The 26,387-nt window shown below is 39.9% G+C and overlaps 1 protein-coding gene across 1 annotated transcript in view; it reads right to left on the minus strand.

Annotated features, from left to right (window-relative positions):
- Positions 1 to 1,313: 1,313 nt before the first annotated feature.
- Positions 1,314 to 26,387, minus strand: part of LOC139480170 (coiled-coil domain-containing protein 178-like) — a 30,096-nt gene continuing 5,022 nt past the window's right edge. Inside the window, exons 4-21 of the mRNA XM_071263202.1 lie at positions 24,697 to 24,912; positions 23,635 to 23,793; positions 22,455 to 22,673; positions 19,100 to 19,250; positions 17,508 to 17,577; positions 16,733 to 16,875; positions 15,607 to 15,760; positions 13,746 to 13,841; positions 11,853 to 11,989; positions 10,802 to 10,985; positions 8,424 to 8,555; positions 7,904 to 7,996; positions 7,007 to 7,120; positions 6,169 to 6,314; positions 5,724 to 5,809; positions 4,382 to 4,455; positions 2,984 to 3,133; positions 1,314 to 2,529 (exon numbers count right to left, since the gene is read on the minus strand). Coding sequence (XP_071119303.1) covers positions 2,215 to 2,529; positions 2,984 to 3,133; positions 4,382 to 4,455; positions 5,724 to 5,809; positions 6,169 to 6,314; positions 7,007 to 7,120; positions 7,904 to 7,996; positions 8,424 to 8,555; positions 10,802 to 10,985; positions 11,853 to 11,989; positions 13,746 to 13,841; positions 15,607 to 15,760; positions 16,733 to 16,875; positions 17,508 to 17,577; positions 19,100 to 19,250; positions 22,455 to 22,673; positions 23,635 to 23,793; positions 24,697 to 24,912 — 2,639 coding nt within the window. The 3' untranslated portion in view covers positions 1,314 to 2,214. The remainder of the gene's footprint in view (positions 2,530 to 2,983; positions 3,134 to 4,381; positions 4,456 to 5,723; positions 5,810 to 6,168; positions 6,315 to 7,006; positions 7,121 to 7,903; positions 7,997 to 8,423; positions 8,556 to 10,801; positions 10,986 to 11,852; positions 11,990 to 13,745; positions 13,842 to 15,606; positions 15,761 to 16,732; positions 16,876 to 17,507; positions 17,578 to 19,099; positions 19,251 to 22,454; positions 22,674 to 23,634; positions 23,794 to 24,696; positions 24,913 to 26,387) is intronic.

Consider the following 26,387-nt stretch of genomic DNA (forward strand, 5'->3'; position numbering starts at 1 on the left):
TTCATGGACAACAAAGTAGTGTCCTTGTCTCTGATTAGCCTGAGACAGCTTGTGACTAAATGGACCGCTCCCTGGTCAATTTGGTAGAGCGTCCGCCCGAAGAATGGAAGGTCCAGGGTTCCATCCCTGGTTGCGTCATACAAAAAAGATGGTACTTGTTGTTACCCTGTCTGGCACTTGGCATTAAGGGGCTAAAACAAGGACTGGTAAGAGTCAGCATACTGTGTCGGAGTGGGGTATTCATGTTAAACTGCAGCATGGTATCTCAGTGGGCTATAACTATGAATCGGCATCAGTCCGGACTAGTACAAACAGCAACACACACACACACACACACACACACACACATACACATACACACACTTGTATGAACGTATCTACATGAGTCCAATAATCTTGGACGATATGTTAAACCCTATTTCACCTCACCTTGTGACTAAATGAATTCTTGAATCTTTTTTTTTCAAATAAATTTAACAAACATTGCATATGTATATGTGATAAAATACAAGACACAAGGCACTCTGACATATTTCACAATAAAATAACTTTTCCCAATGTAATTCCAATCATTTCGTCATGACATGTTTCTGTACATGCACCATACCACAGAACATGATCACGCCAATTTAAACTATATTTACTTAAACTATTGAACTGATGAAAACAACCATCTATGTTTTTTTACTGGCCTGAATGACATTGTGCTGAGACATATGTTATCATTGTGTCTTCAAATTCCCAGATCTTGTAAGTTTCTCAGAAGATTCTTAAAACAACTTCACATTTTGATTTTTTTTCTTTTTAACAAAACAACAAAACCAAAAATATAAATTTATTAGTCCTATTATTGTGCAAGACATCCTCGAAATTCTCAGGCTTGACCTTTCAGCTGTTTTGGATAAGTCAAAACGTTAAGACAGACAGGGTCTGATATTGGTGGAACACAGGAAATAGAGAGTGTGCATGGTCATAAGTTTACTCAAAGACATTTGGTGCAAATAAATTTAAATGTGAAACTTGCAACCGACTAAGGAGTTGAATGTGTGAATACTGTTTAGTCTTCAAAACCATTCAGATGATATATCAAATGAAATCTGTCCATCATGAATGAATGCTGTAAGTGCCTTGCCAAAGGCTCGGGGTTACAACCATGCATTTACTTGGGACCGATAACCTGTAATTCTTGTAGCTCGTTGATAACTCTTTAATTGTTACACAACGGGAGGTGAAGAATACAAAACATACAACCCCAAAGTTGTAGAGTTAAAATTTAATTGTACAATGACAACATTATATCAATAAATAGGCAATCATAATATTAATACTTCAGACCCAAGCTGCATTAGACAATCATATCACTTCACCAGTCCTGTAATAGTACAATAGTACAATACTGTATGTTAATCACAGCGATATGATTGGTCAGTGTAACAAGGTTTTTTGACAGTTTCTATGGAAACCTGAAGGAATAAGGTATAATCTGAATGTTTGGCTAAGTTAGCGTAACCAGTATATCTGGAATGAGGAAACACAGTTTAACTAAAAGTCGAAAAGATGTAAAGGCACTTAAACCTTGGACGGAAAACACTGTAAAGATAGACCATAACAAATGACATCGATTTATAGCAAACTGTATCACAGAATATGACTTCCACTCCACTTTTTGGCATAGAAAACATAACTTTGATAGAAGGCCATGTCGACTAACATCGACCTCTTCAATAACAGTCTTTTCTTTGGACACAACAAAGTGATCACTACATCTAAACATACATTTACTCAGTACAAAATATGGTTTTCAAACTGGCATAATATCAAATGCAATTCAAGCATTACTTATCATGTAGGTCCCTTCTTTGAGATCACAACAATCCATGCAACATAAAAAAACCTATTGATAATGAAACAATATGCAACTAATTGCTTTTTTGCCTGACGAATTGAAGATGCTATTCTCAATAGATATGAAATGATTGAATTTATTTAGAAACAATAGACATCTATTCCAAATTGCTATCTTGAGGACACCTCAGTTAAAAAAAAGGTTATTTCTTCTTTTGAATGCAGTCTTTGGATATTGTGTAATTAAGAACTCAACATTATGATTGGTTTCTGAATGGGTTATTGGTAAATATCAAACAAAGTAACAGAATTTCAAAATAACATTACTTAAGCCATCACATGGGTACATTATCATAACAGTATTCAGTATCATGCAGACACTACGGTGCTTTGTCTGCTGGCATAGTCTGGCAGTGGTGTCTTCAGGCCCTGTGCTCGGGCCTCGTCCTGCATCCGGACAGTGTTCCAGGCCATCTTCCGGGCTGTCTGGCCATCCATCTGTGTCTGGAGGAAGTGGGTGATACTGACCAGCGCTTCATCCATCTTGTCCTGGAGTTGGGACACTCGGACACCGTTCTGACTGGACTCTCGTTCCAACTTGCAGAGCTCAGACTCGTTGTAAAGTCCACTGAGTTTAAAGTACTCTGTGAGGGCACCGTGGAGCTTCTTCTGTAAAGACTGTAACTGTTGGGGAGGTAGAAGTGGAGAGAAGCATTAGATTTGAGTGAGTGAGTGAGTGAGTGGGTGGCTGAGTGGGTGAGTGAGTGAGTAAGAGTGTAAATGAGTGTGAGTGAGCGTGGGTGAGATATGGCTGGTCGGACGAGTGAGTGACTGAGTGAGTGAGAGTGGGTAAATGAGTGAGTGAGTGTGTGTGGGTGAGATATGGGTTGGTTGGTAAGTGAGTGAGTGAGAGAGTGTGGGTGGGTGGTTGAGTGAGTCAGTGAGAATGAGATTGGGTGGGTAAGTGAGTGAGTGAGTGAGCAAGCGAGCTATCTACACTGCATTACAGTTCTATCGCGACATATCAGCTTGATGTGGGACAATTTGACTGCAACTGAAAAGTCACTTTTTAAAAATTTATTTTAATTTAATTTAATTTAAAGATGTGACAGCACTCTAAGCCATGGTCTGGACTTACCTGCTTAGTGTCTGTCATGGCACTCTCTAACTTGACCCGGTCCTCGTACCCTCGTAGAAGCTTCTCCTTCATGATGATGAAGTCGTTCTGCAGCTGTCGGTACTGGGAAGCAAAGTCTTTGTTCCGGTACAAGCAACGCCTCTTCTCAGACTGTGTGCACCAAAAATGAAACATTAACAACACAGCCCTTTCTGGTGGTCCTTACCATTAAAAAAGTTGATTCAATTACAGACTAGACTGTTGTTTCTTGTTTTGGATTTTCTTGATCAATTTGCTGTACTGTCTAAGACAAAACCATTTCATGTTAATATCAGTATTGACAAGAGGTCAACTGCAACATGTAAAGACAAACACAGTGTAAATTTATTTACATAAGAATTAACTGACAGGATATTATTATGAAAATTTGTATCAAGTGAAAGAATTTGGTTTATTTAAATTGAAAACAAAACAACCTTGTAGGAATTGGTTTGGAATAAGGGACTTAGCATATAGAATGGGCTGTGTGGGATGTGGGGGTGTGGGGGTGTGGGGGTGTGGGGGTGTGGGGATGTGGGTGTGTGAGGGTGTGGGGGTGTGGGGATGTGGGTGTGTGAGGGTGTGGGATGTGGGGGTGTGAGTGTGTTGGGGTGTGTGAGGGTGTGGGGATATTGGGGTGTGTGGGGATGTGAGGGTGTGGGGGTGTGTGGATGTGAGGGTCTGTGGGGATGTGGGAGTGTGGGGGTGACTGTGACACTAATATCTATCAGAACTATGGGGGGAGGGGGCATGAACAAAAATGACAGGGAATTTAGGGACATGTATTTAGGGAAAGGGTCATGAAAACAAAATTACATAAAATGGGGTGGGGGTGGGTGGGTAGGTGTGACAGCAAAATATGACACAGTTCAAAGACTGATCTGAACACCACATTCCACCACACACCCCATAATAATTGACCATTAGAAACACAGGGTTTACTGTTTGCTTTCTGCTATTGCAAATTAAGCACTCATCATAACACGTAACAGAAATTTGGAACGGAACACAAAGAACACAAATGCTGAAACTGAATCTTAAGCAGTCTTGTTCCTGTTAACAGTGAGTGAATGAGTAAGTATGGTTTTATGCCGCTTTTAGCAATATTCCAGCAATATCACGGCGGGGGACACCAGAAATGGGCTTCACACATTGTACCCATGTTGGGAATCGAACCTGGGTCTTCGGCGTGACGAGCAAACGCTTTAACCACTAGGCTACCCGACCGCCCCTCCTTTTGATAGAGGATAACTATATAAATAATCAAAACAGTAATGAACATAAACAACATTTTGTCACCAGCTACCTAAAGCTTCCTACATGAGAAAATCTGCTACATGCCCCTCATTCTTTAAAAACTGAAGGTCAAGCCTCTCTTACCTCATGCTGTTTAAGAACTACCTGTCTGTTCTCCAACAGGTGTTCATGTTTACTTTTGTTCTCACGGATACGCTCTGCAATAAGAAAACAGAATACATGAATAAGTTGGAAGTATTTGTAATATATGCGAAAACAAAAATCCAATCTGTATCTAGCATGCTTCCTATTGATTATAACCCTTACTGTGATCCCAATCTGTAAATGATCACCCCAAAACTCACGGCTCACAGTTAGGTAAGTCTTGTACAAAGAGTGGCAGTGGCTCTATTTGCAAGTGTATCTATTTCACCTTGTTTGGAAGACATTGTCATGGGAAAGCTAGCTGAACAGACAATACACAAAGGGACATTTTCTTACCACCCAGGCTGATATTGACTGTCTATAAAAAAAGGACTGATTAAAGAGGATTAAAAGGGGTCTGGTTATTACAGCCCCTGTGATATGACCATCTCTATGTTGGCTCTATTGCAAATGCAAAATGCCTCATATCATTGACATGCATATGAGAAAAGATGTTAAAGCGTTTACCTTGAGTACATCGTCAATTATCCTGTGTATTACATTGTCATTTCATAATGATATAACGTATTCGACGTAATAAACGCCCAGGGCGCTCTCTAAATTAGGAATAGGGGGCTCTTATTAGAGTGAGTGAGTGAGTTTGGGTTTTAGCAATATTCCAGCAATATCACAGCGGGGGACACCAGGAATGGGTTTCACAAATTGTACCCAGGTCTTAAGCGTGACGAGCGAACGCTTTAACCACTAGGCTACCCAACCACCCGGCTCTTCTTAGAGTTGAAAGATAAATTTCGTGGTTTATGCTGACAGCCTCAAATGTTTATGTACCACAGATATATTTTTCCAGAATTTAATTGCCCATAATTAAGGGTGCATATAACACACGAGTGCGTATTATTTGCGAAAAAATTAGGTCTTGTGATCAATCAGAAGGGGTGCAAATATCGACGTGGGCGCTTATTAGAGCGGGGCGCTTTTTATGTCGAATACGGTATACCCTGGACCTATGCACTCCCACAGCTTCTTTGCAGAAGTGATGTCTCTATCTCCATGTCTAACATGGCACAGAATTTCTCTCGCTTATGAGAATAATTTGATTAGATGGCTATTTTTTTAGCATGATGCTATTCCATTTAGGCTGAAAATAAAGCTGTGGTAGCACATGGATCTAGAATATTTATCACACGGGAATGAAGATACAATACCCTGGATAAGTGAAGATGACTTGAATATGACCTTGACCGTGGACATTATAATGATACTGTATTACATGTATAACATCATTAAGACAATTAATTCATAAAAATGGCACACATCTTACCCAGGACCTCGTTGTAGGACTTGTGAAGGTCATCTTCTATCTTCTTGGCAGCAGCCAGCTGAATTTGGAGTTCATCTAGTTCCTCTCTGAAGAAGGAAAATATCAGAACAATAATATATGTGAGTGCTATAGAAATATTGCTTGGTTTACCAGTGTCAGTTGTAATAATCTGTGATCCCTTGATAATGAGTGTGTTTTTTAAACAAGTTAACAACAAATATAAATCTTTTCACAAACTCTATTCTCCTCAATTCCAAACTTGGCAATGAAGACAAACCCTTGTACACAGCAGTTATTACGCCTTAGTATTGTTTTCAGAAAACAAAATCACAAAAAACATCCAGCTTAAAGATAACATAGCTGGTTGTTTACCAATATCATCGAAAACATGAATGCATTATATATTAGACTTCTAATGGGAAGTTTACAAAGCAGTCGGACATACGTGAGTTTATCAATGATCTTTTCTGTCTTGTTGATGATCTTCTTCATCATGATCTCCGAGGCATCCATGTCCTCGATCTTCTTGTTCATCATGTCTGACTTCCACTGAATGTGGTCAAGGTGCTTGTCCAGCTTCAACACCTCGTCCTACAGAGACCAACACAGGTATACATCAATACCAGCCTAAACAACACTTCAATACAACCCTGTAGGTGCCCTGCGTAGTCCATTAAAACCCAATGGAACACTCAGCCTGCGACTTTAGCCATTTGTCCATAAACGGGGCCTACTGACATTTCTCTCTGTTCTGTAAACTCAACTTACAATAGTTTCTCAATAATGACACCAACTTCGACTGAAAATGATGCCATTTGAGAAGCTTGGGGCTAGTAGATACTACAGTTATCACCACAGACTGATATAGGCAACTTGTCTATGGAATACAAGCCTTCAACTGTTGTATACAGTCCATTCTCCCATAGTAATACATGCACAATTCTTTTATTGTCCTTTATATACTGCGACATGGCTGTAAGTGTTTGTTTGTTTGTTTGTTTGTTTAACTTTGCACTCAACAGTATTTCAGCTATGATGGTAGTCTGTAAATAATCAAGTCTGGACCAGACAATCCTGTGATTGATATCATGAGCATCGATCCACGCAGTTTGGATTGATGACATCCATCAATCAAGTCAATGAGCCTGACCACCCGATCCCGTTAGTCGCCCTTACGACAAACATGGTCGCCTTTTCCGGCAAGCATGATCCACTGGGTCGCCTCTTATGACCAGTATGAGGACCAATTCTAACAGTGAATCCCCTGGGTGTAAGTTAGTGACCTTGAGTAGTTTGTGGCGCGGCTCCAGGTGGCCGATTCTCTCCAGGAAGGTGGTCTGACTCTCCGTGTGCTGCTTCTGGATGCTGCTGATCTTGGTGTCCAGATCTGACTTCAGCTGGAACACACATCATCACCTCATCACAATTCACAAAAAACAATCACATGCAAAAATTACCATTCATATCACAATCACTCGCAGAAATCACCGCTCAAATTACAAAAGTAGAAGAGAATGCCATTCATATATACAATCACTAGCAGAGATCACGTTTCATATTACAATCACTAGCAGAGATCACGTTTCATATTATAATCATTAGCAGAGATCACATTTCATATTACAATTATTAGCAGATATCAGCTTTAATATCATAATCATTAGAAGAAATCGCTATTCATATTATAATCATTAGCAGAGAACGCCATTTATATTGCAATCATTAGCAGAGATTGCCATGTATAGTACAATCACTAGCAGAGATCACGTTATATACTACAATCATTAGCAGAGATTGCCATTCATATTACAATCATTAGCAGAAATCGCTAGTCATATCATAATCATTAGCAGAGATCGCCCATTATATTACAATCATTAGCAGAGATCACAATTCATATTACATTCACTAGCAGATATCATGTTTCATATTACAATAACTAGCAGAAATAGAGCTTCCAAGGTGTTGGCAGTGTTTAGGAAACAATAAGTCATATCTTTTCTTCCACATGAAGGTCTAATGTCATAAATGTGTAGACCTTTCAAAGATCAAGGCTGAGTGGGTATTGCCAATGCTAGAATCACATCAGTTCAAACACAGTGAAAACAGTAGAATTTGGTAGGTCCATTAAGGCTTTGAATAAGGCGTCATTGTCCTGTTCTATGCATTAGCCTCCTCACCTTTTCCTTCTCATCCTTGGTCTTCCTCAGCTTCTGCACCTTCTCCAGGACATTGTTGACTGCTGACCCAACCTCGTCCGCTACCTTCTGGGCCTGAGGGGTGAGCAGACACATATAGTTGTTGTTGTTGTTACTTTAAGTGTTTAAGAGGTCGCCTTCTGCCTTAGCAATTTCGGCTGACCCGTCCCTCTTTGGGACTCATGTGTGCGAGTTGGGTAAACATATCTATTGTGAGTTTTTGTATTCATAAAATGTCTGATTTTGCATTGATATGATTTCTAATTTCGTATATTGATATGAGTGATTGCCAGGATAACCCAAGAACATGGTAATAGTTTTATACTGTAGAAAATGTGATTTGGTTTTTTACCACTAGAGCACAACACCCTTGCTATGCTTTTGAGTATTTGAGACATTTTAACAACTACATGCCTTCCTGTTTCATCCCTGAGAAGTGTATCACAGGCAGTTTAGCACCTAACATATTGATCCATCAACATCCTCATCAGTGCTACAGTACCTTGGTTTGCTTCTTGGCTGAGTCTTGGCGGGTCCTGTCAATCTCGGAGGTGTCGGAGTTGATGCGCGCCTGCAGTACGGTGCGAGAGTGCACTTCATCCTTCACCTGCTTCTTCAGCGTCTCACACTGGTTCTGAAGGTATGGGATACTCAGGGTTGGGATTACTCTCAACAAGCAAACAGTTTTATCAGTACCCCCTGCCCACGGCACATTAGAATTTTGTTTGTTCATATTGTCCCCATTGCAGCCACTATGCTCTAAGTATAATTACATGGATGAAGGGCTGTAACTGTAAAAAAATAACAGTTTGTCAACTGTCTTGACAGGTACCACCTCGATCAGCATGCAGTTTTCCAACTCATTTCATATTGTGACCAGTAACATCAGAGTGTTTTATTAAAAAAAGAATTTTTCTAACTAATTTGTCCCAGAGCAGATGGGTGGGCGAAAGATGAAAGTCAAAATATATGTGGATCAAAATTATCTTCACTAATCCCTAAAATCAATTCAACCTTTTAAAAAATTTATTCAACCAATGCCACATAACTCATCACTTCTGCTGCTACCAAAGAGTTGGCATTTATTTTGACAGTTAGATGAGTTTGTCCTGGTGGAATAGAGTTTCTGTGTTTCCAATTTATAGGTTTTGAAATCTTATTCAAATTTGAAACCAAATGCAATAGTTTAGATTAAATCAGAAAAGATTTAAGAAATACTTATCATAATTCTTTTAATACTCTTAATACAGACCAATGGACATCAGAATAGTTTTATGTGGAATGCCTTGAGCATAGTGACACTACAGTTTACACTTGTTTTTCTGCTAGATTGCCATAGGAATCCACATTCCTCTAAGGTCTACTTCAGGGCAGGTTCCCAAGTCAAGGGAGTTAACTGACTATAAAAAAGTCCAGTTTCCACACTTGGTGAACTTTGCTGAAATTATGGGGTTATATATTTGGCTGGGCTAACGAGTCTATGCATAATCCAATCGAAATCATGTAAGCAAATTGACATCCAGTCAGTAAAATGCAGGTTTGGATCGATTGCAGGATTTGCCAAAGATATATACTGACAACTTGGCGTCAACAGATATTCTCCACACCTTTTCATGTTCCTAATCAAGGTGCTTACGTGATTTGATGTACTTTGTGAAGTAAGACCCGTTTTATTACAACATAGATCTTTATTATTGGTCGTATCTTCTTCACAGGGCGACTCCATTTTATTTGAAGTAAATGAAAGTGATATGAGAGGTGGCATCTGATCGGTCAATGGGAGGGACATGGAAGGGATGTAACTCGTGATAGCCACTGGTGGCGCTAAGATCAAGCCCAGAAATTCCAGCTTAGTAAGGCAAGGGTGGAAACTGGACTTTTACAGACAGCTAACGCCCTTGCCTTGGGAAGATGACTCCAGGGTTATCAGTAGATCAGTAGAAGGAAAGGCACAACAAAGTCTTTCTCAAGCAATCATTGTCTTAGAAAGCATCAGGTCGTAGTGAGTAAGTGAGTTGGGTTTAACGCTGCTTTGAACAGTAAAACAGTCACATCACGGCGTGTCATCTTGATGCAGGAGGAAAGCCCCAAGTGACACAGGTCTTAGACATTTATCACTTTGGTGAAACCTATGAGCAGGGGTATGGTCATCTTCCTGAGACAAGGGAGTTAACCGAATTAGGCTGGTATTATGGAGTTGTCTGTGCTAACGAGTCCAATCAAAATCGCGCAACGAAATTGAAATCCGGTTCATACACTGTCGTGCTGATTTCGATCGATTGCAGGATTTGCAGAGCATGTGCACCGCCAGCTCGTTTTTAACAGATATTTTCCAAATCTTTTCATGATTTTAATCAAGGTGCTCACATGATTTGATGCACTTTGCGATGTAAGACCCGTTTTAACACAATATAGATCTTGATTATCGATCAGATCATCTTGACTGGGCGCCACCATTTAGTTTGAATCAAATACAAGTGAGGTGGAATCTGATTGATCAATGGGAGAGGTTTAGAAGGGACATATCTCATAATAACCACTGGTGGCACCACGATTGAGCCCAGGAATTCAAGCCTAGTTCGGCAAGAGTGGAAACTGGACTTTTAAAGTCAGTTAACTCTCTTGCCTCGGGAAGATGGGGTATCGTGTGACGTACCTGGTGACATAAACAGGGCAAACCAGGATTCAAACCAACAATCATATGTTTGTGGCATGCCCAAGGGACGCAACTCACAGCCAGTTGTGTGACCCATCCGTGCCATCAAGCAGGAAGTAGTAAAATTAACATGCAATACTTAAATAATAGAACCTTCATCTACATATATTTGTTATGTATACTTCAAGATAAGAATGATTATTACACAAAGTAGAACTATTTACTTTAATCATTTCCTCCGTTTTGAAAGCCTTGTCTTCTTCAGTTCGAAGTTGTTCCTTTATGTGTTGGTTCATGGCGCCCACCTTAGCGTGTTCCTCAATAGTTGTATTGAACAAGGTGTCCGTACGTCGCATCTCCTTATTGATGCGTACCATGTTTTTCTCATCATACACCTTCTTGTTGTCACTGAAGGCATAATATTTTTTTTATTATATAAATATTTCTTTATGACAAGCGTCAATGAAAAGAAACATGTCAACCCACAGTTTTTTAAGTGTATACACATAATTTGATGCTGTCAGTCTCAGTGACACTGTTTATGTCCAGCAAACAAACAACTAAATTGTTACAAACTTCATCATCTTAGTCTGAAAACAGTCAACTGTCAGGGTCGTGGTCAGGGTCATGTTCAAGGTCAGATTCAGGTTTGGGTCAAGGTCAGTGTCAGATACAGGTCAGGCTCAGGCACAGGTACAGGGCCACTATTGATATCATTCAGTTGTAAGGGGCCTTGAGGTCAGGTATAATCATACATTACATGGTCTTTCTATAAACTAATATTCTTTAATGTGTATCTAAATAAATCTCCAATTTACAAAGGTGATAGTTTGAAATAGGATTAGGACAGGTAACTCGGGTACTCGAGTACTACCCGTACCTGTGGTTAGTCACGTGATAGGCCTATATTGTTTAAATACAACAATTGAAAAGAACACATCAAATCAACAACATTCTCATCTCTTTCTGACAATGCTTTCTGATATTTTTATGCTTGAATATATAACATAAAACGTCAGTAAACTTCAGTGTATGCATGACCAGATCACTTTATACATGTATCTCAATACATTTTGAAAGGCTACGGTCAAACGATTCCTATTCGGACATTTCGTACTATCTCTTGAGACCTACAGCGGGTACACGGGTAAGGTCGGGTAATAGGGGGGTGAGTACCGGGGTAGTAACTTTGGACTCGCCCCAGCCCTAGTATGAAACACACTGACCAGCATTATTATACTGACAGAACAGTTACAGAACAAAGAGTGTCCTCACCACTTGACCAGCTTGTCCTCACAGTCCTCCTTGTCCATCTTGGCCTCCTTCGTCTCCCTCAGCAGCGTCCTCAGCTTCCCTTCCAGCTGCTTGAGCTTGTGCTTCAGCTCGTCTTGCTTGTGAGTGTTCTGGGCTTTCTGGTGGCAGCAGAGGAAACAGTGTCGGACTCAACTTAATTACCACAGGTGGATCAAGGATTTGGAAACAGTGGAGTGCACACACTGCCAGAGGTCACTAAGTGACTTTGCAGAGTACACAGTTAACATGTAAGGCGTTTGAAGAAGTGGGTATACCCCCTCTGGATCCTCCAGTGACTACTACTTCATTTGTTTCATTTAATTAAATACTTCAGTGTGAAAGACTGAGTTTTCTGAAGTTGAGAAAAGTGATATTTTCATTGCAGTGTACATAACACCTGATACTTCACTGTAGTAAACATGAAACTATTGTCATACAAGAGTTACCTCCCCTTATATTGTCTCCCTTTATCATAGTTTCACAAACTGCTGACACAATGCCAATCAAACAATTCAAACAATTTGCTGACGTCCTTTTTCTAGTTTTACATTCCACATTGACAAGGTAAAATACTGACAGATGATCACTTATGGAGTTAATATCACTTCTTGGCGTTTAAAATTCTCTCGAAAATGTTTCGTTTTTCATTTAACTCATCTATCGAGACCGTACATATCGCAAAGCGCCATTTTTGTTTCTTGACCAGTGTGTACTCTTTCACTTCCAACAGCGGTCAAAAAGTTTTCAAGAATATTTTTGTTAAAGTTGATATTGTATATAATCATATCTAAATGTATGATAAAGAATTTTCGTGGCCCTAAATATTTTTTCATACTTCTGAAAATATTTTTTAAAGTTTTGCAAACATGAACTACTTTTTACGTAGCAGATACCAGAGGTGGTGAGCCGTCCCTGTGTGTCAGGTAGGGTGAATTTATGTTTCAAGGTTTTACATTTGTAATGAAATAATTTAATATTCTGGCAGACAACCACACAAAAAGTATATAATAAAAAGGATGTTCCATGTGTCTCATAAAATATCATGTTTCTCTCATCTCGTGATCGGGGAAGAGGAGATATTTTCACTCCTGGCTATGCCACTTGTGAAAATTTCTCCTTTTCCCCTGTCACTCAATGAGAGGAACATGATATTTCACTCAACACATGAAATATCGTCTATATTTTTGACATTCTCCTCTCATTGATTGAGAAAATAATTGAAGGAATATAACTATACTATGCTTTGATCAATGAATCAAGACAGGGACAAACAAACAAATAGACAAACAACTGAACAACTAAATGAATATTCTGCAAAATGATTTGATTGACACATGGCATCAAAGACTGGATGGATGGAATGAACTGACTGGATAGAAGAAAGGACTGACAAAAAAAAGATGAAGAGAATAAGTGGATAGAATGAAGGAACTGACTGGATGCAAAGAAGTGACAGGGCTGGGTAGATACAAGGGATAACTGGATGGATGGAATGAACAATTAGAAGGAAGGAATTGATTATGATATGATGAATTGATAGATGGAAAAAAAATGACTGAATAGATAGAAGGAATGGCTTGATCAATGGAATAAATTGACTGCATCAATGACATTAATTGGCTGGATAAACTGAAGGAATTAATTGTCTGGACAGATACAAGGAATGACTGGATAGATAGAAGGAATGACTGGATAGATAGAAAGAATGATTGGATCAATGGAATGAAGTGACTGGATGGATGTTAGGATACACAGTAGCAATGACTTGATTGGACAGAAAGAAGGAATGACTGGATAGATACAAGGAATGAAAAGAAAGATTAATTGAATTGGCTGGATAAAAGAAATGAATTGAAAGATGTGTGAGCCCCTTACCATTGTCCTTAGTTTCTGCTCCAGCTGTTGATTGTCTGCCTTCAACTTGCGGTGTTCGAACTCCGTCTCTGCGATTCTTGTTTGGAAATCTCGGACCTGGTGAAAAATAGTTGATGTTTGAAACATGAGTATTTCGGGGCAACCTTTCAAAGATCAAAATACAGCCAGATATTGAAATGTAAATAGAATACATCCTAATTTTAATTTTGGACAATGTAAACAAAGAAACATCCATACCAGTGAGTGAGTGAGTGAGTGAGTGAGTGAGTGAGTGAGTGAGTGAGTGAGTGAGTGAGTGAGTGAGTGAGTGAGTGAGTGAGTGAGTGAGTGAGTGAGTGAGTGAGTGAGTGAGTGAGTGAGTGAGTGAGTGAGTGAGTGAGTGAGTGAGTGAGTGAGTGAGTGAGTGAGTGAGTGAGTGAGTGAGTGAGTGAGTGAGTGAGTGAGTGAGTGAGTGAGTGAGTGAGTGAGTGAGTGAGTGAGTGAGTGAGTGAGTGAGTGAGTGAGTGAGTGAGTGAGTGAGTGAGTGAGTGAGTGAGTGAGTGAGTGAGTGAGTGAGTGAGTGAGTGAGTGAGTGAGTGAGTGAGTGAGTGAGTGAGTGAGTGAGTGAGTGAGTGAGTGAGTGAGTGAGTGAGTGAGTGAGTGAGTGAGTGAGTGAGTGAGTGAGTGAGTGAGTGAGTGAGTGAGTGAGTGAGTGAGTGAGTGAGTGAGTGAGTGAGTGAGTGAGTGAGTGAGTGAGTGAGTGAGTGAGTGAGTGAGTGAGTGAGTGAGTGAGTGCGTGCGTGCGTGCGTGCGTGCGTGCGTGCGTGCGTGCATGGATAAATAATATGCTATGATGACACATTATCACCACCAAATGACAGGCATGGGCAATCTCCTTTATCTCGTGCAAGAATCTCAATCCCGTAATGATACATTGCCACCATAATTTTCATTTAAGACTAGTTCAAATGACATGACTCCAAAATTAGACGTCCAACCAAATTACACTGTCCTTTCATAATTGAAATGAGCAGAGATATCAACAGTACTTGTCTTCTTGTGTGTAAGTATAACTCCACTTAAAGATACAGAAGGGACATTTTGATTGGTTGTTGACTTCAAGCACCCTCCTGTGCTAAAATAGTGATAAGAGAAAAACAAATAATAAGCAGGGTATGAAACTCCCAAAAATTTCAACCAGACCACAGGACTGGCTAGCTGAAATACTTGCCAGCCCTGACCAAAACCTGCCTGCCCACTATAATCATTTGTTTCTCAGGATAATTTAATTTAAAACTTTAAATCGAATTCATTGAACATGAAGTAATGCAAGAAAAGGTCAGATTTGTATTTAATATCCTAGAATACATCATGTAAATATCCTTATTCCTAAATAGGGCCTAAATTTTAGGTTGTCTAAAAGGTAACGGGGTTTCTCTTTGGTTACATTTTATCATTCAACATAACATGTGAATTGATGCTTATCATCGGGAAATATTTAGAATATTTTCACATATGAAATTTAACCCGACCGTCGGGCAGGGGGATTTGAAAATCTGGCAGCTCGAGTTAAAATCAACCCGACTCGGGCGGTCGGGCAGGCAGGTATTTTGAACACTGTAATAAGGTCACTTTCCAAACAAAGCTATTGAAGTCAATGGGTCCAGGGAATATATCATATAGAATGGACACACAATACACTGGATGATCCTGGATGAAGTATAGGGCACTGTTAATCCATCCGCGTCACTGTTCCACAAAGCTACCTCAGCGCTATGACAGTCGTAAGTTTGTGTTAAAGTATGGGAGTTACGATCATCTTAGCATTACAATCGGTACAATCAGTGGCCCTGCCCTTGACACCCCGAAATACGCACTGTACCTTGGTTGCCTGCATCTCCTCCGCCACCTTGGCATTCTCGTTCTTCACCTCCAGGATCCTCATCTCCTCTTCATTGTCCTTCAGCTGCTGGCGGATGTCGTTCAGCTGGTGGATGTATGAATTGTACGTCATCTTCGCCTCCGACAGATCCTCACTGGAGGGGACAAAGTGACTGTTAGCATCATCAGCAACATGATTCTTCTTTGGTGTAGATTGTTCACCTCAATAACATCTTCTCAAGGGAAGGGAGTTAACTGACTTTAAAAGTCCAGTTTCCACCCTTGCCAAACTAGGCTGGAATTACGGAGTTGTATTTTGGCTGGACTAATGAGTCTATGCATAGTCAAATCAAAAGTCCGTAACTAAATTGACATCTGGTTCATAAACAAAATGGCAACTGCCACGCCAATTTCATTTAAACGCAGGATTTGTAGAGCATGTGTACCATCTGCTGGGCATCAACAGATATTTCCATATATTATCATGTTTTTTATCAAGGTCCTCAAGTGATTTGATGCACTTCATGAGGTACGACTTGTTTTATTACTATACAGATCTTGATTATCCATCAGATCACTGAGACTGGGTCCATTTTGTTTGAAGCAAATGCAAGTGATATGAGAGGTGGAACCTGATTGGTCTGCAGCGGGGACATAGAAGGGACATAACTTGCACTAACCACTGGTGGTTCTATGATCGTAGCCCAGAAATTCTTGCCTAATTTGGCAAGGGTGGAAACTTGACTTTCAAAGTTACTTAACTCCCTTGCTTCGGGAAGATGCCCAATGATGGAGGTCCTTCTCAAAGTTTGTGTATGAAGTTTGTAATAGTCATGTATTAGGGTTGTAATGATTCTCAATAGATAGCGTACTGCAACCAACTTCGTGCCAAGGCATCACATCAGAAGATACAAATATAGTCTTAATATATTGTATAGTGGCATCTGCAAATCACACAAATCTACAACTTGTTTTTGCAAGTTTGCAGCAAGAAAACCAATGAATGTCAGTGTCATCACTGATCCTGTATCGAGCCATAAACATCAGATATTGTCCAAGTGGTTAACCATTTATGCAAAAATACCTATTCAGTTATTACAAGCAAAGGGTTCAAAGTCATTGTGTACCTTATCTGACTAAGATTGTCTCGGACAGTGTCCAGCTCTCGCTTGATGTGTCCACGTTCATTCTCCGCCTTGTTGACCGCATCCTCAGACTTTTGCTCAGTCTTGGCCTGTCGCTGCTTGGTCATCTCCAGCTCCTGGTCAGTCTGTAACAGCAAACATGAGGCAGTTGATTCATACACATTTATTAACGGGTCATCTTGTCACAGGTCTTCTGATTGGCAACAGAATTTACACTGAATAATACTGGCAACCCAGGTCTATATATTCACTCCTTTACCCCCAGAATGAGACAAAGAATCTCAGGCCAAGAGTCTTTTGATATAAAATATACATCATGTAAAAAATTCCAAGGCTTGATGAGAAATTTTAAACTTTATCGATGAGTGTCTATATATATATATATACAGGATCTTGGACCCCGATGGCAGCGGTATATCAAGGAATCAGTGTATTTGATACCAAAAGGCATAAGAGTGAGATTCTATTTATCATCAAAAACAACTTCCAACTTTTTCAGCTTGTAAACAGTAATAACCTAGTGTCCTGTGTGCACAAAGTACAGCGAACCAGCTTCAGCATGTTCAGTGGCTAAGAGATCAGTGCTGTCATTTGATAATTTTGATAGAAATTTAGAGAAAAAAATTCCTGCCCGTGGCAGGGGTGCGTTTGGGTGAGATATTTTACTTTCAGGGATGATGAGAAGAGATAAGCAATAAGTATGAATCAGGATAAGGTATAATTGTAGTAATTGACGTTATAGTGTATGCAATCTCACCTCGGCCTGAGCCTTCTTGATTTTGTCCATGGCTTCCATCTCCAGAAGGAGCTTCTCCTGCACCAGGGGTCTGCAGACACAGTCATATACACTTCACACTATCATCCATACAGAACCCTATCTCATGACACCATCAGTCCACTGTTATAGCAAGCTGACTCAACAGACTTGGCTCAACAATGTGTTGTCAATGAGGCTACAACAGTTACAGTATTCGACGTATTAAACGCCCCGCTCTAATAAGCGCCCACGGCGATATTTGCTAATATATTGGCTAGTGAACAATCCCAATTGGCACCCCTTCCGATTGATCAATGTACACAAGACTTATTTATTTGTGTAAAATATGCACTCTTGTGTTATATGCCCCCTTAATTATGGACAATTAAATTCTGGAAAATATACCTGTCGTGACTTTTTTGTATCATTTCAGGCTGTCAGCACAAACCACGAAATGTACGATCTCTCAACTCTGCTTTTTTTCTCAACGAAATTATATTCTATTAAGAGCCCCCTATTTCTTATTTTGAGAGCGCCCTGGGCGCTTATTTTGTCGAATACGGTAATTTTGATTTTGAGTTTTCATAATATTGAATAGATTGAAAATGATTTCCAGTCTCTATGAGTGAGTACTCTCCAAACTGACAACGCATATTGACCACTTGCTGATTCTGTGTTCAATCCCTGACACTCTTAAGGCAACAAGTGTATTACTACTATGACTATAGTCTGTAAGGTAATTTAAGGTACCGACGTTTACTACAATATCTGAAAAACTATTGGACCTACTCCAGTACTCGAAAGGGTGCACTGGAATCACGCACGTTGAGAAGCCCAACGCTAAGGTGATTCCTGTGCACCCTTTCGAGTTGAGTTGATTGGTTCAACTGTGTCATATGGCCCTGTGACGCAGGGATAGCACTATGCAGATGGCTATTTCAATGAATGCTCGTTCCACCCGTGACTAACATGTCTGGTTGTTGATGAAATATAGTGATAGCTAAATAGACAGATTTTTTATTCATACACCGATTGTCTTTAAATGTAATATCCAGTTATGTATGACTGTTTAATAATCTCATACCAACTTTGATTGGAGTAGGTCCAATAGTTTTTCAGATATTGTAGTAAACGTCGGTACCTTAAATTACCTTCCAGACTATAATGCTGAAGCTATTGCTGTAAACATGTGACTTAAAAACATAAGGAAATGAAGAAACACTTGATCAGCTAATTGTAAATGTAAACATCATCCTGCAAAACAGACAACTACCAAATACACAAAGCTTATTCAGTAAAATTAATATTTCGTAAATATTTCTCTGCAAAATTAGCCCCGAACATTCTACATATGACTTACATATGCCTCTGAACATTCTACATAGGACTTACATATCACTCCAAACATTCTACATATGACTTCCATATGTCTCCGAACATTCTACATTTGACCCACATATGACTTGAACATTCTACATATGACTCTGAACATTCTACATATGACCCACATATGTCTCCAAACATTCTACATATGACCTACATATGACTTGAACATTCTACATATGACTCTGAACATTTTACATATCACTTACATATGCCTCTGTACAAAAGCGATGTCCTCCTTGAGTCTGTTATTGAGAACATCTGCAATTTCTCTCCTGTTCTGTATGCGCGCCTCATTGCGACCTCGGTACGCAACATGCCACTGCAGCTCATTGAGGTCGAGTATACATGCTTCATGCTCTGATGGGGACAGAGATGTGAGTGCAGGTGAGACATGCAATACCTGAACATTGATGTGAGTGGAGAAGGAATATAGTAAGGGACAAATTCTGTCTGTAGCTCACCTAGTTCAAACTGCTGATTTTATCAATAGTCAATTTCATATTTTAAAGTTGTCCTGCTATCTCGTAACTTGAAATATGTTCTTATGTTATTTTATGAATTTTATTTTACAGGCACCAATTTTGTGTGGCACCATGTAAACACAAAACATTTGCGACGTGTGCTGGAGTTACAAACGCGAACAATCATCGTAGAGTGAGTGAGTATGGTTTTACGCCGCATTTAGCAATATTCCAGAAATATCATGGCGGGGGGCACCAGAAATGGGCTCCACACATTGTACCCACGTCGGGAATCGAACCCAGGTCTTCAGCATGATGAGCGAACTCTTTAACCACTAAGCTACCCGACCGCCCCCAATCATCGTAGAAAAAACAAAGCAAAATAAACATATTTTCATTGCAAATATAAGGTTTATGTGCACACTTGTGATGTGCTTCATTCCAGGTCGCTTTATACACGGAGTACAGGATTTTGGGTTGATTTCCAAAGCGTGTACAGGGGGGTCGTCTTATACGAGGGGTCGCTTTATACACAGCGATATACAGATACAATCTTACACTTACACTAAATGATCATTCTTTGTACAGCTTTAATTGGGTTGATTTCCAAAGCGTGTACAGGGGGGTCGTCTTATACGTGGGGACGCTTTATACACAGCGATATACGGTATAGAATCTTACACTTACACTAAATGATAATTCTTTGTACAGTTTTAATTAGTAATAAGAGACCAATAAACTTCAATAGCTACTAAATTACAAACTACTCCGAAGCAAGGAATGTTATATTTGGCATAACACTTGTAAAGTACAAATTCTAGTTCTTAGTCCCATCTAGGATTCAAACCCATACTGCCAGAGTGAGGCATCTTATCACCGGCACACAAAACCAGTCATCTAGCCCACTCAATCTCATTAAAATCAGACCTTAGTTCTCGCTACTTCTAAACAAAGATCTGAAGACATCCCATTAGGGGTCATGTCAGAACAACCTTTCATCCGACCAATCAGTGCGTCGCTTACCAGATTATGAAAGTGACAGTCGGAATGTGATTTCTAGTCATGCAATCTCGAAAACTTTAACATGGGGTATTCTGAACGACAATTACGGGTTAAACGACAGAATCCATACAGTCTATACCATCTATTAGCCATTCCAGAATGTATTTTTGTTCAGGTTTCAAATTTGTAATCGAGAATTTGTCAAAATATGTTTTGAAGCGTAGTCTCCAATTTGAAATTTGTGCCGTAAAGCACTAGAAAGCTGCCTTCTGATTGGTCATTCCATTGGTCGGTCAAAGCTCGCGCAAGGTCGGTCTGACTTGACCCATAATGGGATGTCCTCAGATCTTTGTTTAGCAGTAGCGAGAAATACCGTATTCGACGTAATAAGCGCCCCGCTCTAATAAGCGCCCACGGCGACATTTGCTAAGATATTGGCTAGTGAACAATCCCAATTAGCACCCCTTCCGATTGATCAATGTACACAATACTTATTTATTCGCGTATAATACGCACTTGTGTGTTATACGCACCCTTAATTATGGGCATTTAATTTTGGAAAAATATATCTGTCGTTCATGAACATTTCAGGCCACGAAATTTATCTTTCAACTCTGTTTTTTTCCACCAAAATAATATTCTAATAAAAGCTCCCTATTTCTAATTTTGAGAGCGCCCTGGGCGCTTATTACGTCGAATACGGTAAGATCTGATTTTAATGAGATTGTAGCCAACTCAGCCACTGAAGCTTCAACAGAAATAGAAGCCTGACAACTGGTAGTCTAGATCACATACTTTGTGTACCCCTCTGATAAGTGTCACACAACAAAGTCATGTATCAAAAGATTAAATCCAACAAGCATTACTGTATTTGCCATAATAAGCGCCCTGGGCACTTTGAAAATTTACAATGGGTACAATTATTAAAAGCATAAGTGAGTCAAATTTGTTGTCAAATATTGAATGGTAGTGAACAAAATTAATTCAAACGGCGATGAAATCTAAAACTTGTTTAATAATAGTAACTAGGCAACTATATACGCCTTCTACCCTGCCTGTCTTTTTAGGATTAATAAACAAAACTTTAATACAGTCATGCCCCGCTTATACGGACTTCAGATATCCGGAAACCTCGGTTCCCGGACGATTTTCATTCAAAACGAAATAATAACTATATAAATTTACCCGTATATACGGAAATTCAGTTTCCTGAACCGGACGGTTATTTTCATACACAAAACACTGAAATGCACTCAAAATTGTCTCACTTATCCGGACAATACACTTCCGCTGGTGGTAATCCTTTGATTCGTGAGAAGTCAATTAACCAAGTGACATTGAGTTACGTTTGAGACGAGCTTGTTTATTGTACATGTAATCCCCTTCAATAAATATGGAGTCTGTGGAGGTCAGAGGTCAAAGTTGACCTTGATTACGTCTTAAGAGAACATAACGAGGCATTGTTTTATATCTAGGGATTAAGATTACCTGTGTGTATTTTCTCGGTATAATAACGGTGAGTTGTGCGATCTTCCGATTGCTTCACACACGATTTCGCCGAAATCAATAAAAACAATATCATAAGTAATTTTGTTATGAGTTGCATAATTGAAGGGAAGTAACTCTTCCAGTAAGAAGCTGGTTTCAGTTATACGGAAATTCGTTTATACGGACGAATTGTGAAATGACGTAAGTGTCCGTATAAACGAGGCATGACTGTATATACAAAAGAAAATAGAGAGAGTAATGAAAGTTTTTGGTCTCAGTAGGGGCGCTTATAAAGAGTACTTACAGATTGGTACAGATGTTGGTCAGGGGCGATTATTGGCGCAGAACACTTAATACGCCCAATACGGTATCATGTTTACTGTATAGAAACGACCTTCAAATACATTTAGGCAAAAGCATAATAAATTCAAACACAAGATATAGGCGGACTAATTCCTACAAAAGATGAAAGCAAATTAAGAAAGTAGCCATGGGAGACAACTCTTGCCATGACAGGTCCTGAAAGACAACAACGACCAGCAAAATAACATGCAGGTGTAACAATACAGTGCAGCCAGACCAACTCCACTGAGGCTGATTCTGACCTCACCTCTTTGAACAAGCACGGGCAGATCCCTCAGCCTCCGTAGACACAGGTCATCAATCTTGGTGGTCAGTTTAGTGACCTTCCCCCTCTCCTGCCCCAGCTTCCCCTCGGTCTCATGCCGGTCATTCTCCAGCCTGGCCAGCAGAATGATGACCTCGTCAATCACGTCCTCAGCCCCAAGGTAAGGAATGTCCAAACCTTGGTTCTCGACCTCACAAGCCTCTGTAAACACCAAATAGACACCAGTTGAGCTAGCAAATACATTTCTTTCATTGTTTTCAAATGATGGTCAGCAATATTCCTACATTATGATGGTAATCGTGTCTGGACCAGACAAACTAGTGATTGATATTATGAGTAATGTCCAATGCTGTTGTAGTACAATGGCTAGCAATCAACAAAGTCACTGAGCCTGACCACCTGATCAATTAAGTCACCAATCATGACAAGTGTTATCAGGTTACTATATTATTGGCGGTATGTAAGAAGGTCTACAAGAGTTATGCCCCTTCCTTTGGAGATGTCCTCGGATGTTTACACAAAGAGCTATCATGTCAGAGTAAAACATCAGGGTGTCGTACAAAACAACCTAAGTGCTACGACTGTCGTAAGTCTATGTTAATGTTTTGTTTTTTGTTTGTTTGTTGTTTAACGCCGCACTCAACAATATTCCAGCTATATGACGGCAGTCTGTAAAATAATCGCGTCTGGACCAGACAATCCAGTGATCCCCATCATGAGCATCGATCAACGCAATTGGGATCGATGACATGTATCAACCAAGTCAGCGAGTCTGACCACCCGATCCCGTTAGTCGTCTTTTACGACAAGCATAGTCGCCTTTTACAGCAAGCATGGGTTACTGAAGACCTATTCTAGCACGGATCTTCACGGGTCCTATGTTAAGGTATTAAAGTAACGATTGCCTTAGCGATAAGATCGCTTTGTACAACGCCACCCTGATCTTAATGTGTCTTTGAGAGGTTGATGGGAATATCAAAAGATTAAATAAGCTTCGAATTCTATTAAACCAAATGCACTGAATATTCCTTTACCATGAAGAGCTTGCAGGGTATTTCTCATAGTAATGATTAGCTAATCTAAAGCCTTTAAGCTAGTCATCACTGCTGTAATAGATGCCATGTTGCCATGGTACTGAGATCAGATATGATCCTCCCCAAACCTTGTTCAGCCTTTGCCCCGACCCCCTTGACTGACAGGTTCTCTGGGACAGACAGTTGGGAGGAAGCCCGAGACGCTTCACTGACTGTGCGTGACCGTTGACCTGTCGAACTGGCTGTTGCTGCCTGATCGTCCACGAACCGCAGTTGTTTTCTGGTTTCTGGAATAATATGATATCAAAAATAAGATCTGACACTATTAAACCACATAACAGGAACCGATACAGACGTTATATCTAGAACTGGAGGTCCATGGTCAGGGTATAAAATGGAACCCAGGTACATTTACTTTTGTACATGTTTTTTTAAATTTGTTGTTGCTTAATGTCACACCATATTCCAGCTACATAATGATTGAGTGTAAATAACTGAGTCAGACCAACCAGTGATTGATATCATAAGCCACGTCCATTTACATCAGGGTATGACACACAAGTCATGAGTTTCTAAACCCAGAGCTCCAGATAAGCTGCATATGTGCGTAAAATATGCATAAAAAATGCAGAAATATGCAGTAAAATAAAATCCAAGCGTATCAAATACGCAACGAACATTACAGATACGCTACAAAAATAAAACTTGTGCGTATCATCAAAATATTGTGAAGTAACCCTGCGTATTCGATTAGCAAATCTGCAACTTATTTTGAAATTATAAAGGGGCATTCTGTCAACCTTGTCAAACTCCAAGATGACAGTTACATCATTTGCCATCACACTTTCTTGTGGAAGTATCGTGGTATTTTTGAGTCCTATAAAGCTCTCGAACCCACATGACACCAGTTTGCAGGGACTAGATGAATAGTGTTTTTAAATATTTAACTTAAATACACACACGTGTAAAAACTAGTGGGTAACAGAAATTTGAATACCCAGATAGAATTACAGATACCCAATGATTTTAAAATACATGGGTAAAATACCAACAACACCAAAAGCTTATCTGGAGCTCTTTAAACCGGATCTATTTGGTCGTTTCTTACGATCAGCATTGGCTGCTGGAAGCCCAATTTTTACAAGGAATCCCTATGGGGATTCAGCAAAGGGACACAACTCTGGACTGACCTGGGAGGGACACAATGGACTCTCTTCGGCTGGATGTCCTGCTCTTCACCTCCTCCTCTGCCTTCTTGAACCACTCATCGATAATGTTCTGTACCAGCTCTAGGTGAGATACCGCCTTCTTCACACATGGCTCTGTTGACCTTGTCAGCTCGCAACTACGACGTCTGGCAAGCTGAGGTATCTTCGGCCAGTTGGAAGGAAGAGGATACACTTTATCTGAAATATTGGAAATAAATATTCATTTCATGTACAAACCTCTCAATACATCATGAACGTAACTGCACTGAATTCTTTGATAGGCATTTAAATGTTGGATAAACATGAGAACATGATACTCAAAGGGTAAGGAGACATGAAACGTTGTTTAAAAAAATATAGTTTTTATCCATAAACTGTTTCACGTCTCCATAACTACATGGATGATCAGACTTGGAAAGAGTTTTGAAAATTTTACATATTTTTATATATTTATCCTATCCCACACTATGCATTTCTCCTTCTTTAATCCTAGTGTGGAAACATCCTAGAACAAAGTTTCCAGTTTAAAAAAAACATCTCACCCAAACACATCCCATACATCACCATAGTCACCACTGTAAACCATGGGTCACACACCACTGCAATCCCGTGAGATGTGACCCCTTGCGACCTGATCACCTAACATTCCCTGCACCCTCATTCTCTTTCTAGAGCATACTGAGTGGTGTAACCTTGATGTAGGGGTGGCTGGGTGGGCGTTTAGCGTGTGAGAAGGAAGAAGTATATAAATATACAATTTATTGTAAAATTTCAAATTCTTAAAACTTATCCTATCTTACAATATGCATTTATCCCATGGTTGGATGGTGGGGTGCAGATACCCTAACCTGTAATAGGACCAAACCATGAGACGTACACAAGGAAGCTGATACTAAACAATGATTAAATCCAATGATTGTCAGAAAGCTTAGTGTTGAATAGGAACATGTGTAAGGGTTGCTTCTGAAAACCCTCTTTTTGCTACTAAGACAGATTTCGCAGATCGATGTTCATGATGTAAATCACTGGATTGTCTGGTCTAGAATTGATTATTTACAAACCGTCGTTGTGTAGCTGGAATATTGCTGAGTGCGACGTTAAACAACTAACAAAGACAGATACAGCATGACCTCAGATAAATCATGTGTTTCGTGATTTTGCACACAACGCCGATCAAATGAATGACCACGTAGCTTTGAATTAGACGTAGCTTATTCAGCCACGACTTTCACCTCGGCCAGTCGAAGAGCAAGTGTTCTGTTACAAACACCCCCTACTCGGCTTGTAGGTTCTACAAGACAGACTTCACACATACGATTCAATATATTGGCGGCCCAGCTTTGCATCTCTTTGGACGTTTTGACAAAGCTATCAACCACAACCGCAGAGATTGAGTACGTTTAGAACGAAGAGGAAATGTCCGACAATACCCATATAGGTCTACAATCAACTACTGAGACATCATGCTCACAAAAACAGAGGTGAGCAGGTAGAAGATTTGGACACCTTTTAAGCAAATGGCCGCACTGGAAAGTGACTTCTAAGACGCAGACTAAGTCTCTACAGATGAGTGTATAAAACGGCCCAATGGAATAATAATAAACAATAAAGTAGCTTTAGGTATTTATTGCTGTATCTACAGGATGGGTGACCGGCTGCTGTCGGTTGCTAGG

This window comes from Haliotis cracherodii, unplaced genomic scaffold (assembly GCF_022045235.1).
Source record: "Haliotis cracherodii isolate W230 unplaced genomic scaffold, xgHalCrac1.p SCAF_4, whole genome shotgun sequence".
In the NCBI taxonomy this organism is placed as follows: domain Eukaryota; kingdom Metazoa; phylum Mollusca; class Gastropoda; order Lepetellida; family Haliotidae; genus Haliotis; species Haliotis cracherodii.